The sequence below is a fragment of the Adiantum capillus-veneris genome, chromosome 5, assembly GCF_014529385.1.
Source record: "Adiantum capillus-veneris isolate H3 chromosome 5, ASM1452938v2, whole genome shotgun sequence".
In the NCBI taxonomy this organism is placed as follows: Eukaryota; Viridiplantae; Streptophyta; class Polypodiopsida; order Polypodiales; family Pteridaceae; genus Adiantum; species Adiantum capillus-veneris.
The window spans coordinates 126,290,252-126,310,381 of NC_140935.1; the positions used below are offsets into that span (position 1 = coordinate 126,290,252).

The 20,130-nt window shown below is 45.2% G+C and overlaps 2 protein-coding genes across 3 annotated transcripts in view; one reads left to right on the plus strand and one right to left on the minus strand.

The window, feature by feature from the left end:
* The first annotated feature begins 2,083 nt into the window (after positions 1–2,083).
* Positions 2,084–7,468, plus strand: LOC147458075 (zinc finger CCCH domain-containing protein 30-like). 2 transcript variants are annotated; one of them, XM_086512824.1, is made up of 3 exons: positions 2,084–2,504; positions 4,354–4,455; positions 4,613–7,468. In XM_086512824.1, exon 3 carries the CDS (start codon positions 4,636–4,638, stop codon positions 6,952–6,954), a length of 2,319 nt encoding a protein of 772 aa, XP_086368950.1. In that variant the 5' UTR covers positions 2,084–2,504; positions 4,354–4,455; positions 4,613–4,635; the 3' UTR covers positions 6,955–7,468. The 2 variants fall into 2 exon arrangements, with proteins under 2 accessions (XP_086368950.1, XP_086368951.1); XM_086512825.1 differs by having other exon boundaries at positions 4,359–4,455.
* Positions 7,469–10,271: 2,803 nt separating this feature from the next.
* The window catches only part of LOC147458076 (rhodanese-like domain-containing protein 14, chloroplastic), a 68,122-nt gene continuing 58,263 nt past the window's right edge, over positions 10,272–20,130 (minus strand). Inside the window, exons 4-6 of the mRNA XM_086512826.1 lie at positions 11,389–11,527; positions 11,204–11,306; positions 10,272–10,494 (exon numbers count right to left, since the gene is read on the minus strand). Of these exons, the coding sequence (XP_086368952.1) occupies positions 10,374–10,494; positions 11,204–11,306; positions 11,389–11,527 (363 nt within the window). The 3' untranslated portion in view covers positions 10,272–10,373. The remainder of the gene's footprint in view (positions 10,495–11,203; positions 11,307–11,388; positions 11,528–20,130) is intronic.

Consider the following 20,130-nt stretch of genomic DNA (forward strand, 5'->3'; position numbering starts at 1 on the left):
TAGTTGTAAGCGACAACTGGCATGCCAATTTTTGAATACGGCTTGGCCTTCTGTGGTGGCTCATTATATGAGTGGGCAAGGTTTTGCAAGGCTTGCGGGCTGCGTGAAGGAGCGCCGTGTAGCCTGTGTGAGCCCTATGTCCCGCAGAAGGGCGGGGTTGACAAAGCAGCTGACGCGAGTACAAGAAAACGTTGTTGCAATTACAGGCCTTAATTATCAAAGCATGCTTTGATACTAGTGTTGAGTGGCAGCTAAGGCGAGCTAGCAGGAAAACGAAGTAGGAAGCACACACACATAACATCGCCACTCCCCTCTAGAGACCTCGTGTGGGCTGTCGCCCTACTGCATGGGTAAAATCCCCTTTTTTTATTAACACATGGCCTCCTTAACCTTTATCCATGCCTTTAGATGCAGTTCCCACGATCTCGACCCCTAGCCGAGTATGGTGCGTGTGCCCTAGCTATAGGATACTTCACACTCCCCCTACTCTTTGATACCAATTGAAGAGCACGCCAGTGCAAAAGTTTTGTGCATGTTGTGAGAGTGATAGACTACGTGCGGATGGAGTACTCACTACTAAAGAGCGAGACCCCTTATTCTTTTCTGTAGAAAGAATTAGGTCAGTGTTCGATCGAACATTGGATGTCCGGCCCCAGGGCAAGGTACATGCTGCCTTTACCCCAACACAAAATGCATCTAGATTCTAGTCTTTCACCTCGTGTTTGTGACAACGTATAACATACACCTCTTGTTTTTCCTTGCCTGCACTTGCCTTCAATTGGCATTGAAGCACTTTGCCATGATTTTTCTTGGATCCATACTCATACTTCCACCTTTTCTTCGATTGACAGGGCCTTCGGCTGCACCATCATTGCCCAACCCCCATGTTGAGCATTTATGTTCAACCAAAAACCTACTTATTAAACCTGAAAACTTTATGCTAAGCAAACTTGTTATTTGAGAATAGCATACTCTACCATATATACGTCTTGGAACTTAATATGCAAGTTATGCTTTTCATACCTACTTGCTCCATTCTTGGACTCTTGCTAGATTCCTCTACAAGATGTGTTCCTTCCAACTTGGAATCAAATCACTAAGGAATACCCTGGAATTGACCTCGTGACCTTGAGTCTTAGGAAATGCCATATGTGCTATCCAACGTACCACTAAATGCTGCCTGCACATTGCACAACATTCTCCCTGTTGCTCGTCTATGTTTTGCCAGTTGTCCGTCCGTATCTCCCCTTCATGCCCGCCACCTGTCGTCCTCCTCTCTTCAGGCCATGCAATCACTGACGTGCAAATGTCCTCTTCCCCCTTCGTATGTTGGTTGCCTCTCCACCATCTCCAGGCAACCCTCGCCTTTTTTTTTCATAGGGCATCTCCTTAGACACCCACTAATGAAACCACTTCCAATGGTGTACCCACCTAATGCTTCATAACTGGTGAAATTTGATAGATCACAAAAGCTTGCTCACTTCCTTGCCAGTCTACATCTCTCTCTGTCTCTCTCTCTCTCTCTCTCTCTCTCTCTCACATGCTTAGATAGAACAAGTGGATCAATAAAGGTAATGTTTGAAATAATGTTTATAAAAATACAATTGTAAGCAACGAGCTTGCCAAATAGGAGAAGGGAAAGAATTGGCCTCTTTGATTTTTAAAAATTAATAACAAGCAATCTCCACACTCCTCTTCGCCCTTATGCACTAGAGATAAATGAAGCAATTGCAATTATCTATCTACAGTAGATGTAGGGATTTATAGCTTAAATACCCAACTTTTGACCTTGAAAATTAATATCCAGTGAAAGTAGAACCATGTTTTTCGTTTCAGTTGGGAATCTCCACTATAGTGAGAGAATTGAGGGCGTTGCCTGATGCATGTGTGGAAGCTTATCTGGCTCTTGCTCCATGTAAGATTCTCGCCCTGATTTGGTTGTTATCTAGAGTGAGAAATGGTAATGTAATGGGGTGGAGGAGGCGTTAGGGTTAACGGAGGGGGCAAACGGCAGCCGTCAGAGAACAAATTGGAAATTGGATGTCAGGTAGGGGCGGGCACGTGTTAGGCATGCGGAGGGTTTTCACTTCACTTGTGTTGAAATTTTTGCTGGTTCTCTGCCTCTCCCCCTTTTTACTATGCCCCATTTTCACCTGCAACCCAGCGAAGAAGAAGAAGAAGAAGGCATTTGGGCGGCGGTGCCTTGTCCCCTTCCTCCCTCACTGACCCGCCATAGCCCCCATTTTCCCCCACCTGCACTCCTTTACTCTCTCCATTTCCCTCACCTTTTCGGTGGAGCCATGGGAGCCGCACAGTAAGTATGGAAACTCTCTACCTCGCCGGAGGGCCTCTTCTCTGCGCTACCGCTGTACAGAGCCAGAGCTGAAGGAGATGCTGCAACGAAAGGAACTATCAAGGGCATTTCTCCGTTTGAGCAGCTAGCATTTTGTTCCCTAAGGGAAAAGCTTGATTTCGATCTCCGTCAGCTTTGCATCTTGCTCCAGGTTTGCTTATTTTGAAGACCCTTTGGTATGTTAGCTCTCATTGTCACTTTTGCTTTGAATTTATGGAATTTGGTTGCTTAGCTAAAGTTAGATTGCCAAATCTTGGGTACAGACTTTAGAGTGGTCAGGAGTCTGATGATTCTTTGTGATATAAGAGTTTTTATCATATGGGTTTTGTGATTATAATCAATATGACAGATGCAATATATTGATTTTGAAAATTTGTGCCATTTGTTTGATGCCTGTAGTACAGCGGATGACATGTTGCATTCGTTGGGGATGTTATGTTGCAATGCTTGGTCACATAAGATTCTTTGTGATGCTAGATTTTTTCATGTAGGGTTTTACCACTGTATTAATGTGACAGACGTAAAGGATGGTGCCATGTTTTTGGTGGATGGGATGCAGTAGGTGGAAACAGCTGTTTGTAGATGGAAAGCGGTGTCGTATTGATTGGAATGTCCTGCTGCAGTGCTTGTTTACATAATCACCTGATTGGCCCGGTGCATTTGTTGGTTACATGACCTGACACTTTTAAGATGGCCTTAACATACACCAAATAAGTCCACCACTTTCTTTGACCATCATATTTTTAAAATGGCCTTCACATACCCCCACTACTTGGCCATACAAATGCAGTTAGCATTCTCATGCACTGTACAGCATTCTAGAGTGCACTTTGCACATGTTGGCGACTAGAGGGGGAACCTCAAAGTGATGATGTGGGCAAGCGTTTTTCGTACCTGCTCTATGGAGTGTTTTACAGGTTTTTATCTGTGCAGAGTTGCACCCTCTTTGATGGGGAGGCCCGTGACTACTTAAGTGTCTTGACTATTTGGCAGCCCTTTGAGTGCCATTAGTTTATGTGCAGTTGCACTTGCACGGGACGACCTTCCAATGAAAATGCATAGGGTGAACTTTCAAAACTTCTTTCAGTTTGAACGTGGCCCTTTCAAATGAGTAGGATGAGCTTCCGATGAAAATGAGTGGGCCCTTTCAAATGCGTAGGGTGAGCTTCCAATGAAAAGGAGTGGGCCCTTTCAATGCATAGGGTGAGCTTCCAATGAAAAGGAGTGGCCCTTTCAAATGTATAGGGTGAACTTCCACTGAAAATGAGTGGGCCCTTTCAAATGCATAGGGTGAGCTTCGGATGAAAATGAGTGGGCCCTTTCAAATGCATAGGGTGAGCTTCCGATAGAAAGGAGTGGGCCTCCTTTTCAAATGCATAGGGTGAGCTTCCAATGCAAATGAGTGCACAGTGTGTCAAATTTTCATGGGAGGTTGGTCCGTGGCATTTGAAAGTGCCTTGTTGAACTCTAAAGAAATATGTTCAACTCGAGGCAATCTAGCCAACCTTAACAGGGCATTTGTTATTTTTTTATTGCCATCACTCATTATTTGAATTTGTGGTGGAGTGGTATCTTGGCATCTGTGTTACTCATCATCTTTCTTTTTCACAATCATGATTGGTTCCCGACTTCCTCTTTGTTGGTCCTGGCCGTTGCTTTTTAAGACCCTTTCTGAGGGGTGAAAAGTTATGGATGAAAGGGGCATTTGGATGTGGTCGCTTATTTTGATGAGCAGTTTGGATGCGGTGTGTGCTTTTGTTTAGTTTCAAGGAGAAACTGGTTTTGATGGTGTGTGTTAATCAAAGTTTTTTGTGATAGGTTTGTGTAAGCCATGTTTATACATGGAGCAATGCAAGCCTGTCGTGACTCTTCTCTTGTTGAAGACTGTCGTAGATTTTTGATACCTGGCTCTCTTTTGATGAGTTCTCTTCCTTGAAGAAGTGTAAAGTAGAATACTTACTGAAAATGTAACTTAATTACTTTTTTGGGGTGGTTGCAAGGTCAGCAATTTGGAGCTCCATACTGGAGCAATCCCATACCTCTCTAGTGCACGGCTGACTAAAAGCTTAAAGTTTTATCATCCTTATCAAGTCGTATATAAGGTAAACTTTTATCCTTCCATTTCAATTCGTTGCATATGATTTGAGGATTTCATCAGGGCAAGGGTTTGCTTTAAGTTCGTTTGTTTGTGTTTGATACTTTCCAAAAGAATGTGTCATGGACTGGTAGTTGTATTGGCTGTTGATACTTGTTTTGCAGCTTGTTGCTTGTGCAAGTCAAGGATGTGTGAAGGGCCTGAAGAGTTGAATACAGCCGGTTGTAGTGGGCATACAAAAGATGGTGCGGTTGGTGCTTTTGCTGAAAATGAAAATTCTGGAGTGGCGTCTGTTCTGCTGGAACTTGCCTCTTGTAATGATCTGGAGGGATTCCAGAAGGCCGTGGAGGAGCACAAAGTAAAGCTTGATGTTTCTGGTGCTTGGTACTGCAGACAGCATGGGACAGGTCGAATGGTAACGGAGCAACGAACTCCGCTTATGGTTGCAGCTTTATATGGCAGCATGGATGTCGTTAATCACATCTTAACATGCAGCTCTGCCATGCGAGGAGATATAAACCAAAAATGTGGACGTGATGGAAGCTCAGCTTTGCACTGTGCTGCTGCTGGTGGTTCGGAGTTCGCACTGGACATTGTGAAGCTGCTAGTTGATCATGGGGCTGATATGAATGTTCTTGATGCGCAAGGTAGGCGACCTGCCAATCTCATTGTGAAGTTTCCCAAGCATCCTCATTTGAAGGCAGAGTTGGAGATGGTTTTGAAACTTGCAAAACCAAAGCTGTCGTTAGACCTACCTGATGGGTTGGATTATGAGGCCTTTTGTGAAGATAATCGGTTTGGGGTTGCTGCTGGTGATGGGGGGTTTACTACTGTTGCTCAATCTTCAGTATGCTTTCAGACTTTAGCCTTAGAGTCACCAGTTATGTCACCATCTTCTTCATCATCGCCAAGGTCAGCTGAAGTAGCTGCTGTCAAAGTTCTGGGAGAGACATCTGAGAAGGTGAAGGAATATCCTGTGGATCCTTCTATTCCGGATATCAAGAACAGTATGTACACTTCAGATGAGTTTCGCATGTTCTCATTCAAAGTTCGTCCTTGTTCAAGGGCATATTCACATGATTGGACGGAGTGCCCTTTTGTGCACCCTGGAGAGAATGCCCGCCGAAGGGACCCCAGAAGATTTCATTACAGTTGTGTTCCATGCCCTGATTTTCGCAAGGGGACTTGTAGAAGAGGTGATAGCTGCGAGTATGCCCATGGGGTCTTTGAGTGCTGGTTGCACCCTGCTCAGTATCGAACACGGCTTTGCAAGGATGGCACTAAATGTGCAAGACGGGTCTGCTTTTTTGCCCATACAAATGAAGAGCTTCGACCTCTTTATGTGTCTACAGGCTCTGCAATCCCATCTCCAAGGACTACTGGTTCTTTGGATATGGCATCTATGAGTCCGCCCTTGGCTCCAGGCTCGCCGTCATCGGTGCTAATGATGAGCCCTTTCTCAGCCTCAAATCCTGTACATCAGCAAGGATCTCTTGTAACCCCTCCAATGTCTCCGTCTTCTCCATCAGGTTCTCTTCCTAGCAGTTGGTCTCAAGCAAACATACCTGCTCTTCATCTTCCGGGTGCTGGTTTGCATTCAAGTCGGCTGAGAGCTGCACTAAGTGCCAGGGATATATCAATAGAGGATGACTTGGGAAGAGTGCCTGGATTTGAAGGACATTCAGTAACCGAGTTTCCATCCCTCCCATCACAAGTTCTTTCTACTCAAGCCAGATTGAATGCTGCTGTTGCTGCATCTTCTTGTGGGACTACATCCTCACGGGCAAATAAGTATAGGAGCTTGGGCCTCACTGTGGCTCCTACTAATCTGGAGGACTTGTTTGCTTCAGAAATGATGTCTTCTCCGAGGTCAATTGTATCAGATTCTGCTTTGTTGTCTCCTATCGATTCTTCAATGCATGCATTCAAGTCTTCTTTATTACATTCTCAGCTTCAAAGTGAGATGCAGGCTCAACTGCAGCTGCAGGCCCAACAGGTGGCTCTAGATACGCAGCTTCAAGGGTCTTCTTTCCTGTCGTCTCCAACCCATAAGTCATCCTTCAGTCTCGGCCGCCTATCTGCACTCGGGGGATTAGATGTGGATACTACACATGAGAATGGTGCATCTTCTTCTATACCTTCAGCTATGTCTGTCCGGGCGGCGGCTTTTGCTCATCGTGACAATAAAAGCCAGAGTTCACGAGATTTGGGAGCTGGGATGACATGGTCTGATTGGGGATCTCCAACAGGAAAGCCGGAGTGGGGCGTTCATGGAGATGATCTCTCAAAGCTCAGAAAATCGGCCTCTTTTAGATTCAGGAAGAATGAGGATTCAGATGTGCTATGGGAGCAGAAGGGTGTGAGAGAAGGTTCTCCAATTGCCGAGGCCGCCTCTGCTTTACGCTCTCGTGATGAGTCTATTGGTTCACAGAGAGAGTCAGGGGAGCATCACCCGGTGCTAGGGTCATGGATCGACAACATGCAGCTGGATCGAATCATCGCATGAGTGGAGCAGGTTGTTGTCAATAACTCTCTCTCTCTCTCTCTCTCTCTCTCTCTCTCTCTCTCTCTCTCTCTCGCTGCTATCGACCATGACGTTATTACCTTATTGAAAGGTTAAAGATTTGAAAATCGATTAGATTTTCATCTAACATAGGGGCTACGAATTTGCATGGCGGAACCTGCATTTGGATTTGTGCCACTAAATATATTGGCAATTTTGGGTAAAGAGAGGACAGGTGTTTTGCTTTCTCTTCACCTGTCAGACAAATTCAAGGGATCTCGTTGCCTTATATTCTTGATATTTTATGACATTGAGCAGGCATTGACCTGTAACTTAAGAATTTGTAATATCATTTGAGAATATGCCCAAGAATCCTGACCTCCGAGAGGAGCAACCTGGGGGGATGGGTTCTCGTTTTAGTTTAACTGAAGCAAAATTTCATGCCAACTACTCCTGTACTTGGCTTATATTTGTAATGTAAAAATTATCGTTTATAATTCATAATATTTTTCCCATACTTGTCTAGTCAATTTGGATGGAGTTTTACCTGTGAAATTATGGTCATTTGCTGTTTGCAAGGTAAATGGGGGATGCTTCCATTTTGTTGGCACTCCCTTTCGCATGAGTGTGTTGATGGGAGGTTTTTTCAGCGTATGTAAAGAGGGCACGCTTTTCTCAGCCTTGCCATGTTGATGGAAAGAAATAGCAAGAAGTCTCTCTCTCTCTCTCTCTCTCTCTCTCTCTCTCTCTCTCTCTCTGTATATGTGTGTAGTGGCCATCAAAAGGGCGTGCCATAGTTTGCAGAGGCAAATGGCTTGTTTATGTGGCACCGGTAACTTCTGCTGTCATCGTTTGATTTTGGCGTTTTCATTCAGATCATTAAAAGTGTTAAATGCAAGTTCGACTGATTGGAATTCCAAGCGAATGCCTCATACTTTATTGTGAAGTAGGTGTATCAATGTGGCAAGTCTCACAGAATACTCGTCAAGTGGCTGTATCTCTGGCCTTTCTGGGGAAGAAAAATTAATTGCACAAAGAGGGGTGGATTTGTGTTGCCATTATGTGAATTTGTGTGAGGCGGTCTTTAGCTTTTGCTTTGGTCAAGGAATCGTTGTGTCCACATGTTAATTCTAGTTGTTCACCGTCTGTTTGGAATCTATGGGGGCACCACTTTTCTTGTGATTCATTTTGTCATAAATATCTATGATCTCAAGGATAGTGAAGTGTACTTTTATCACTCGGCTCAGCAATTGCGTGCGTTTCCTTAATCCATTGGTTCGGTAACTGTGCATCTAATTGATAGCCATGTGATGATGTTTGTATTTTCCTCTGTTTAGCTACAAAATGTGCACAGAAATCTGGAGTGTTTTTCTTGGAAGAGTTCTTTCCATGTTTGTTTGTGAACCTGTTTTCTACCAAAGATATGTCTGGAGCTTTAACATGACATTGCCGAGTTTTATGTCCTTTTAGAGTACCGATTTGTTAGGAAAATGTAACTTCTCAACATTTCCCACTCGTTTATTTTCAGAAAGAGAATACAGTGTCCGAGAAGAATTTTTTTGCAAAACTGAATGTAATGACAAAACTGAAGTGCTCAAGCCCAAGTGAATGCTTTGAACTTGTTTAGACTAATTTCCAGATACAAGATCTGTAGGGTACTTATGCATGCCAATTACTTATCCTGCACTAGCAACAAGCCCTTGCCTCCCCCTAACATTGATTGTAAAGATCACACAACTGAGTTTGCGCCAAATCTTAAAACAGTTTTGACTACTTTACAGCATGCATAAATGAATGTCAAGTTAGACACTTATTCAAGCCCAAGCCTCCTCTCAATGAAGGTATATAACAACATTGTTTGTAGAGACCATATACTCGAAAATGTGGTTATTGCTTACTTTGGAGAAATCGCCATCAATGTAACGTACATCAATATTTAACAAGATAATGGACTTTCCTCCAAAGGGGTGAGGCAAATGCAGACGATAATGAAAGTGCATACCGAACACTAATGAACGCACGCATGCACAATGCAAACCCATCAACTATCTTACACAGATATGTAAAGGGGGATGAAGATTCAGGTGTTTGCATGTGGATCCTGGCGCTTGAGTGAAGCCCCATGCCCAAATTACTACATTGTGCACCCAAATGCCATATATTTCAACTCACATGTAGGCAGAGTGCACATGGGTTATAGACCCAGGGTGATGGTCTGAAATTTACCTTCACATCCCACCTATGACGCACTATCCCAAATCAACAGAAATGCATCAGATGGTTACATCGCACTCCTAATGCACTTATCCCAAATTTACAGAAATGCATCGGATGGCCCTCGTGTTATTAATTCCAAATGATGTTTGCATGTAAGATAGGGTGAAGAAAACAACAGCATCCTACGCACCAAAGAGGCAAGGCAGATTTGGCTGATGCAGAAATCTGCAATACTGCCGAGAAACAAACCATAGCACTTTCAGTAAATTCATCTCGTAGATAACTGGCCATTCAAAAAGAGTTTTCCATGCTGACATAACCAAATTGAGAACAGATATAGGTTTACACAAGTAGTTCCTTAGATACAATAATTGTGATATTCTGTCCATCTTGCTTAGGAGTTTTAACATCACAAAAACACGTCAATGACCAGTTTAGGGTTATGAATGTCCTTGACATTTGACTGCCACGAACATAATTTGCATGCATAAATGATAAAAACTCATTTCCTCTTGGAAAGCAGAACATATATTATCCCAATAATACCTATCCTCCAAATCCCTGACTGACAGTAACCCAATTGCAGAAAACCAGGAAATCTACGTAACATCTCTGTCGTTCCAAACTTCCGAACCGTAAGTTTTCAAGTAGAAAAGGTGAGCTCTTAGCAGCTTATAATTTATCACATTTTTTGATATGCAGAAGACACACATTTGAATTCAATAAATACTGCAAATACCATTCTCCCTCATACTGTTGCCGCTGAAGAACGAAATTTTTAGTCCAGAACAGAAACTCTCGACAAAACAAGGGGATCACGTTGGAACCTCAAAATAAAACAGCTGAAAAGGAAGCCATGAGGCCCTTAAATGTTACAAACCAAAAGAAGGTATCTTGAACAAAAAGTTGAAAATGTAGACGTGAGGCCCTTAAATGAAAAGATCCATTTACATTTTCCTCTAAGAATGTTTTCAACATGCCAAAAAACATGCCTTTGAAGCTGGACTAAGTTGCAACTATCTTTTGGTTATTTGCTTGAAAATCATGTGACTGCGTGGTATAGTCACAAACAAAAACTGCCTTGAGGCTAGAAAACCTTGAGAGAACCAAAAAAGAACTTTTTTTTTTTAATGATACACAAGCTTCATATTACAGAGAAAATTTTGCTAAACCTATACAAAAGAGGAGTAATGTTACAATAAAAGCTAGCTAGTGTCGGATGAGCTACTTGGTAGATCTTCATTAAACCAGCTGCGTAGCCCACCTTCTAAATGTGCAACATTCTTGTAGCCATCGAGCTTCAGCAAATATGCCGCAATTAATGACCTGCAGAAGACAAAACACTCTCTTTCCAACTCTCGCTAAACAATCCCGTCTATTACATAAATCAAAATGCAGGAATTAGGCTGACTGCAATTTCAATTTTAAACTAGTCTGGTAGTACATCATTTTCCAGTGTGTTATATGACGCTCAACTTAATTCTGCGACTTGAAACCCTTAACCCAAAATGCAACCCTGAGAGCTTCACTTGTCTGCAATGCAATGACCTTCTATTAACAGGTCATATTATCTATGCAACTATCTGCACGTGCACAAACGCACAGCAGGTTGTCTGTGGAATCAACTCTCAAACTAAGTGATCAGTCCATTACAAAACTGTTGTTAGTATATCTCCCCTCTCACAATGACCCAACAACTAAACCAATGGAGAATGCCTTGAAAGATTAGTTGGTTAGTGCACCAGAGAGCAATGGTTGTCATAGAGACGATTGAGTAATTCATATGTTGGTGCTTAGCAGCGATGGTTCCTACCCAATGATATCATAGTGTGTAGTGAGAATCACGTGTGGTGCTTCCGCTCGACATCATGCGTGCTAAATTAGAATCGCCACTGCCAATACGTGCATGGTGCCATTGTGCTATGCATGCCTTGCATCTACATTAAAATCAGTCCCAAATGGCCATCAAATGGAGTTCCTTGCACTCTCATGTATTCTGAGGGTGAGCAAGACTAAATGTCACTCATAACATTACCTTGATTGCTGACCTTCCGCCAAATTTTGTGATGGCCTCATCGTTCCACCAGCTGCACAGGCAACAATAATTCGCTTGTCCTTCTCCAGCTTGGACCTTACCTCTGTTCCAAAGGAAACAAACCTACATTTTTAGCTTTACCAGCTTATTGGCCAAGACAACTCACCCTTCGCTCAAATACATACCATTCAAAAACTCTGGGTTCTCCTCGGTACCCTGAAATATACCAAAGAAAGCAAATGCAGCTCGTCGAGCAATGTCCCAGGCTGTCCACTCTTTAATTAGTCTATAAATTTGAACATTGACAGCTCCTTCAGGATGGATCTGCTTACAAAAAAACAATCATATATTGCTGGAAGAATCAAGAACCTCAGAATCATATGACTGTAACCTCAACAAAGAAAATGAGAGCTAAGCAGGACAAAAATTTGAGCTTCAGCATTCATAAAACCTGGAAGCAATGCTTTTGAAGTCATTTTAACCTGACTCGTGATCTAAACCCCCACAGCTGACAGGTCATAAAAAAACTGAAAGTATCCATGGGGCAACTTCATTCCAGAAAGAGCTCTCGGCCATTAGAAATGAGCCAGAATAACTTTAGAGCATCTGCCACTGAAGTGCAGAAGACATTCAACCGAATACAGAGTACAGAAATCAGAGAAGATATCAAGTCAGGAGATCGACCAATGGTTCTGACGGGAAAAAGAAAACACTAATCCAGTATTTCTACCAAAAATCAGGACAGACAAGGTATCTATGGTTAAATGAGACAACAATTTCGAAAATTTCAGAAAGAATTTGGTTGCATGGTGTCCCCGCTCTCTCTATGGGCGCACCCTCATTGGTTGGATGATTGGACAATCCCCTCCTTGTTCCACTATCAGAGACTCTTCGAGTCCACCATCTCTGTTGTATCGGGCCAGATATTGGAGTTTTCTTTCCTAGGTAGAGGTATCAAGTGCACATGGCTCTGTGTGCCACATGGACATGCATCATCGACTTCTAGAGCCAATTCTGTACATATCCCTAGATAGGAGTTTCAAGTGTCTAGAATCCTCGGGGGATAAGTACCAGCAATTTTGTGAACCTGTTTGCAGGACCTGCATGTCCGGATGAGTCTATTTGGTCAGGTTTTCCAGTTTTGGAACCCCTCTTGCATAAATGGATTGTACAAGCGTTTGAGAGATGTTGTTACACTACGGTGGCATCTGGCATGACGTGCATGTAGTTTTAGGTTAGAGGAATCCAACAAGCCATTCCCCGTGTCAATCTGATTCCAGGTGGACAGCTGTGCGACGTCTTCAACCAAAAACTTTACCTAGACAAATTTTTAATGATCATTTCAAATGATTTATTTTAAAACTTTGTCTTCCAAATTTGCCCTAGCTTAGTCCTAAAAAGTTCATAAGCAATATTTTGCTCTATATAAGGAGCGCGTTTTCCATCATATGAGCCAGCACCAGAGATCAGCCTAGCGTTTCTCCTTGGCATTTTGGACCTTCATCGCGAGCATCCACGTCGGATCAGCCATAGCAGCCAGCGCTTTCAGTTTTCAGCCCTTTCCCTCGCCAGAAGAGCCATGGTCTGCTAATGCTAGTCTCCTTGCTGTAGCCTCGACCTTTGGCAGCCCATCGAGCCTCTTCTCGGCCATTCCCTTGCCGCATTGAGTGCTCCCATTGCTGTCCATCTTTTGCTCCATCATCTGCGTTGTTGCGGCCAGCTTTCAGCCCTTGTTTTTTCTCACATTGGGAGCGCAAATCAGCCCCAGATCTACCCCTTGGAAGTTGGTGGCCATTAGCAACCCCTCATTGAGACTGATCCGAAGGTGCATCAAATCAGTCCCTGGAGGTGCCTCATTTTGAAGAGTTACCGCGGTGACAATTTAAATGTGAGAGCCCTTGTTTCCTCTCACATTGGGAGCACAAATCAGCCCCAGATCTGCCCCTTGGAAGTTGGTGGGCATCAACAACCCCTCATTGAGATTGATCCGAAGGTGCATCAAATCAGCACTGGAGGTGCTTTATTTTGAAGAGTTACTGCGGTGACGATTCCTGTAGTTTGAGCACTGCCAAGAGATACCTCGATTTCTAGTTATCTTCTCATTCCCCGGCATACGGCTTGAGCATCATACTCTAGTGGTGGCATTTGCATGACAATAGGCCTTCGTCATTCAAGGCTCCATCACTTATGACTCAAGGCACCATGATCGGGCCTGCGTTCCAGGTTCCCTAGAGTTTGGATATCTTTAGAGTGGTGTCAGATGGACACGTTATTGAGAGGCTACAAGTGACTAGTCGCCCAGATCAATCTCCGCTGCCACTAGTTTTGTAATGTGCAGCGGAAGTGAATGATGGTGTATGGCTCAGGTAAGTGATCAGTGGGTGCTCAAGGTTCCTTTGTCTGACGGGAAGTGAGAGCCTTCCTTGACTTAATGAGAGAATGTGCAAATGACCAAACAATGAGAGTGGAATGCAAATTGTGAGTGAGAGTGCTATAGAGAGAGAGAGAAGAGAAGACACCAGATGGGGCCCCAAACCCCCCTCCAAGGGCACCCCTCTCTATTGCTAGAGAGGTATTCGCTTTAGAGTGCACATAGTTTGGTACAATGCTTCTAGATGCTCTGGTACTCAACGACAACGAAGATGTTGACGATGACGACGACAAGGCTGAAATCTGAAAATGCTAAGATGCGATGCTGTGGATCTACTACTGCTGCGAGGCAAGGGCTGATTTGCTACCGCCGAGGCCTGCAAGGCTGAGGATTGCAAAAACGCTAACGTTGGCTGATTTGGTCTGAATCTGCAAAACGCTGGTTGGTGTGTGCTGAAAACTGAAAACGCCAGGCTGGAATGGGTACAATGCTAGGGTTGTGACGGCGGCGAGGATTTGCAACCGATGTTGCGGGTTCTCGCGAGGCTGCGGGTTGAAAACTGAAAACGCTGGTCCTCCTTGAGAAAAATGCTGAAGATCCTGAGATCTTCAAAATGCTGAACCTCCTTGTGCTCTTCTGCCTGTTCTGCTGACTACTAGGCGCCTTGGCCTTCCCTTTATAGTTGTCTCAAGCTGGGTCGAGCAGTGCAAGAGGAGGCCTCCACGATTTGACTAATAAAAATGAATAAAGTCACTTATTAATAAGATGACCTTATGAGAGGTGTTTCACATGCAATCGTGAAACTAAGTTCCTATGGTGGAAAATGTTCATGCTATGGGTTGTGCAATCAGAGGGTATGCAGCTACTCTAAGTGCCTGGACATGCACAGCCCGCGTACAGGCTCACAAGGTTGCCAAAACACTTCCTAGGCTACCTAAACCCTAGAATAGGAACATCTTGTTCACATGCACATAGGGTTAGATGTGCACATGACGAGTTCGAACACATGGCACGTGAGTACCCCACTTTACCTCGTCTGGAGCAACAACCACAACGAGCTCATCCTCAATCGACACCCACACCCCCTCGGGACCCAACTTATGTCTAGTAGCCTGTTTACATTCACCATACCTTTCACCATCAGCAACTTGCTCCTTAGTAGGGCGACGAGTCCTGCCTTCATGTTACGTCCATAGACATCAAGATGGGAGTCGACAACTACTTTGACCTAGTGCCTCACCTCAAGGACTAACATCCCATACCATTAGCCCTACCTTGGGTGTCCAAACAAGCACTATATAGAATTCCTAAAACCGCCTTTCTTAATGCAATGTGCAACGGAAGTGATTGACGGTAAATGCTCAAGATGAGTGCTCAGTGCGTACTCAAGGTTCCTTTTACTTCATGGGAGATGTGCAAAGACTCTATAGAGAGAGAAGAGAGGTGATATTGTGAATGAAGGTTCTGTGAGTGATAGGGAGAGAGAGAGGAGACTAACACCGGTCCCAAATCCCCCTCCAAGGGCCCCCTCTCTATCGCTAGAGAGGTATTTGCTTTAGATTGCACAAATACTGATACAACGGTTCTAGATGCTGAAATGCTAATGGGATCTTGCGGTACATGCTTAGATCTACGAGGCTAAAGGGTGAAAACTGAAAATGCTAGGGATGCTGAATGGGATCCGCAAGCTTGACGAGGCTATGGGCTGATTTGCTACGGCCAATGTCGAGGATGGGCTGAAAACTGAAAAACGCTGGCTGATCTGAGGGCTGAATCTGAAAGCGCTGGCTGATCTGCTGTCTTGGGCTGAAAACTGACACGCTGGTACTGATGGCTAGATCTGCGACGATATGGCGAGGTTATGGCTAAACTGAAAATGCTTGTGCTAATGGGGTGCTGTACGCTGACTTGTGCAAAAATGCCAAAGATGTTGAGGTACTACTGGTACTTGGTGTTGGTATTGGAGGTACTGACTTATGCTTGAGAAGTCACTTATATATGGCAATGCCAAAAAAAACCCATGATTTCTTACTAAATCACTTATTAATGAGTTAATAAACTCATTTATAAGAGGTGCTTCACATGCAAATAAATACCTAGGCTGGGTACTAATGCAACTGTATAGGAACACTCCTTAGTACCTACACCTAGCAGACACTGGATGTGCTCATGTGCAATCAGAGGGTATGCAACTAATCTAAAGTGCCTGGACATGCACGTCTTGTGCACGGGCTCATAAGGGTGCCAAAACACTTCTTAGGCTGTCCTAAACCCTAGAAATAGGAGTTACAACTTGTCCACATGCACATAGGGTTAGATGTGCATGTGACACTTAACCTCCGTTCAAGTCGGGGTGTGTTGACACGTAGGGCCAGTTCACACTGGCTAGGAATTGCTCAAATGCTCATCCCAATGTCTAGGGACATATACCACCCCCCTCCAGTTTCTTCAAAGACGGATTTGCCGGCTCCTTCGTAGGTGTTAGATATCCCACCTAGTCCCCCTCCTCTACGCACCCCTACTGCCACTTGGGAGCCTGCTCCTACACTTGATAACCACTCCCCCTCGACCCCTACCTTTGAGTTCCTCACCTCGTAGAGAGCCCGCAATGATGGACATAGACTTCCCTCCATTGCTAGTCATCACTCATGCTACAGCCACTCTAGCTCTACCTCCTCCACCTAGAGCCCCACCATCTCATTGTGATCTTGGCCCCTCCCGATCCCTCGCCTTTGCAACTTAGAGCTCCCTCCACTCATCTTCCCCTTACTCCCTCCTTAATGCCAATTTCACGCATGTTTTGATTGGAACCCTCTCACGGCCTTCCATCGCACTGAGATGAGTGGTGATTGTCTTGCCCCACTCCTTGTGCGGGTTTACTTATTGTGTAGATTGTGATGCTCCATCTTGTTGTAGGGCAATCGGCACCATCCTATGTTTATCTTTCTACCTTCCTTTTACAGGAAAGGAGTCTAGAGAAATGAGATAGTCACACCCTATGTTAGACATCTTTGAAATCTTTGGGTTGGTTAGGCGCATATCCCGGGTATGAATAATAAGGATATCCATATGGGCTCCAACCATTGTACCCTGGTGGAGGTGGGGGCAATGGCGGTTGCACTGGATCAGGGTCAGATGGCTGCACCATATTCCTGAAGACTCCCCCGATTGGAACAGACAGTTGAGAAGGTTGCCGGTTGGAAGCTCTCGTACTTTCTAGTGCCGGAGCAGGAGGTACCACTTGGAGCATCAGAGAGGGTAACATGTAGTTCAAAAATTGTTGAAAACCATAGTTTTTTCTAACGTCAACCATGCGGCATACGCGGGCAGGTATGGAAGCCCGCCACAAGCCCAGTTCAGACCCCCTGAAGATTCCATACGTGGGATACCATACGGCACCCTAGAAAAGACTAGAGAGTAGCACAAAAACCACAGAATACAATAAACCACTCCTTGGTATATTGTAATAGCACTATAGGGCAAAGGGTTCGCACATGGGCGAAATGCCCATCCGGCTCAAAAACGCCCAAAATCTGGCTAGTCTTTAAAATCACTGCCCACGTATGGAAACCCCAATCATACTTCAATCGGGCTCGTACGAGTCCGGAAGCATGGTTGGCCAATTTTTTACTTTTTACTTTTTTGGGCTAGAGCCGGCAAGCCAGCAAGGAACTGCCTTTGCTTCGCGTGCACGCAAACGAGTGAAAGACAAATTACCTTGCGGACTTGCCGACAAAGGGAAAAGCGCTTCCATGCCGTATCGTGGCATGTCAACGGGGAATGGAAGCAAGTTTCCCCCTCGGGGGAGTAAAAAGTCTTTTCATGCCATGTTAGTCAGTCCATGTTCCCTTGTTAGTCACGCCACCCGAGGGTAACGTCGGGAAATCACCAAACGAATTCAGTGATGCATTTAAGGACCAAGGCTGAGAGAGAGGGACAAACCCTTGTAACTCACAGACCGTACTGAATCTTGCCCAGGTACTCCAGGATTTTCGCCTGGTAGAAAAAGGCCCCCGTCCAGCGGATGTCCGGTAGGACTGCCATACCCAAGGTGGGCGTCGGCTCAAAGGAGGCATCCCGATCCGGCCAACCATGGTCACCAAGGCCCGCTCGGAAAGCCCCAGGACCATGTTAGGCGGGACCGCACCGTACGCAATAACTACAAGCCCTACGAGCTTTCAACACCCTCACGGGCCAGAGCATTGTAGTATCGCGGTACGGCCCCGCAGAGGAATGCTGCAACGTTATCCGCATAGGCACTCCTCAGCTGCGGTCCACGACGACCATTATGGGCCCCACGGGGGACAACCCATCCTGGCAATCGCTTTCCGCTAATCTCCCCTCCCAGGAGTAACACTTCGGTATCTTCACCGCTCGGATTGTTCAACAGCCGTCTAGCATGTTCCAAACAGGGTCGTATTGAGCTTCTGAGATTGTCCAGCTCAGGGCACTGTACCAACAAGTGCGTAAGTGACCTTGAACCTTCTTCCAATCCGCATAACGGGCAAGTCCTCGACTGTGCCCGTTCAATCTTATCCTTAAGCCTTAAGCCATCCACTCTTGCTAGTAACAAGACTTTCTCCTCCATCCCACCGGGGTTCTTCCCAATGCTCTGCCTATAGAGGTATCCACGCGTGTCCTCATACTTCCTCTCGATATAAGGATCAAGGGAGACACATTGATGTGAGTGTTCCCAGAGCTTCCAGCTCTCCTGCCTTGCGGCTTCGACAGAAGCGCCGTTGATATACCTCTGCCCCCAAAACTTTGTCCTTTTACACCAGGTCCACTTCTTGAATTGGTTCCATTCTGGTATATTATTAACCAAATCTGCAATCCAAGTTTTTAGACCTGCGTACTTGGTAAAAGCTCGTACCCTCTGTCCTGCACAGTAAGCTGGTACGGGGGGGAGCCCTAACTCCCGGTGAAGAGTTGCTGCTGCCACAGAACTCGACTTCGCGGCCTTACCGACTACCCACCTCATTCCAGTTGCTATAAGCGTCTCTAATGGGTTCAACTTCATCATGTCATGTGAGCCCATAATCTCCGCTCCATAAGTCGCCACTGGGAAGACGCACGCCTTGAGAAAGGCCAACCTTGACCACATCGGAATTTTCTTAGAGCATAGAAGGTGTTTATGAGCATATAAAGACTTACGTGCGCTCTCAATCCTATCTTTAAGGATAGTATCAATCGAGACTTCGCTGTCTATTAAGATGCCCAAGTATCTATATTCCGAAGCTACCTGAATCTCCTCAGGTCCGATGTGTGGTTTGAAGGCAATAAGTTCCTCAAGGTCCCCGTTGAACACGGTCGCCTGGCATTTCTTTATGCCGAACTTCATCCCCCACTTCTCCGCCCAACTATGCAATCTATCTAAACTAGCCTGCAACTCCTCCTTAGACTCCGCAAATAAAACTAAATCATCTGCAAAAAGCAGGCCCTGGATCTTCAGGAGTAGGCCTGGAATAGCCACCCCAAGGTCAGTCGCACTCTCATCCAAGATGTCATTAATGAATATGTTAAAGAGAGTAGGCGACGCGGGACACCCTTGACGCACGCCACGGGCGATTTGGACCTCCTCACTCAACTTCGCTCCCACCCGCACTCTGACCTTGGAAGATTGGTACAAGGCTCGAAAGAAATTCAAGCAGCGACCTCCAATCCCTATGGCTTCCATCTTTAAAAAGAGCGCCTCGTGTGGCACTGTATCGTACGCCTTTTCAAAGTCAATATATGCCGCAAACGTCGGTTTCTTAACAACCTTTCGTCTGAGCACAATCTCTTTCAAGGCAATCACTTGTGCCACACACTCCTCCTGAGTCCGAAATCCGGCTTGCCCACGCAAGAAGAAGTTTCTTTCCTCAAGTTTCACTGAGATCCTATTGATCACAAGTGAGGTCAAGAGCTTCAGAGAGATTGGAATCAGAGAAATCCCTCTGTAGTTGTCCGGATTAGAAAGATCACCCTTCTTCGGGATATACACCACTACCGAGGTAGATGATGCCTCCGGCAACTTCCCTGAATCAAACCAAGTACATAGCAGTTTGAAGACTGCTCTTCCCATGTCTGTATTTGGTTTAAATCGATCTGATCTAATTCCCTTGTCTTGCATAAGGATCTTGAAAATTTCAGGGGGAATGCCATCTATCCCAGCTGCTTTATGCCGCTTGATCTTGCGGCATACCTCTCGAACTTCAGTCCATTTAATAGAGTCATTGATGTCCTCTATTCTAGGCCAAAGTCGCACAGCATGGTTTTGCCAGTGTTCTGGGTCCTTGCTGTGTCCGGAGGGATCGGCGAAGACGCGAGAAGCATGATCCTTCCAAATGTCTCGGATCTTCTCTTCGTCCGCCTGCAGCTCGCCGTTCTGGTCTCTTAGGGGTTGAGCGGGCCCTCCTTTTCTGCTCCCCCCTAGAACAGCTTTCATATGCTTCCACCAAGCATACCATTCCTTGCGTCTTGCCAATTCGACGCTCTTGAGCATGAATCGTTTGAGAGCCTCTCTCTCGCTTCTCTTCGTTTCAGCTCGCGCCTCCTTTCGGCATTCAACAAACTT

Coding starts and splice junctions, on each gene's coding strand:
- LOC147458075 (XM_086512824.1), top strand. CDS start 4,636: ATGTGTGAAGGGCCTGAAGAGTTGAATACAGCCGGTTGTAGTGGGCAT.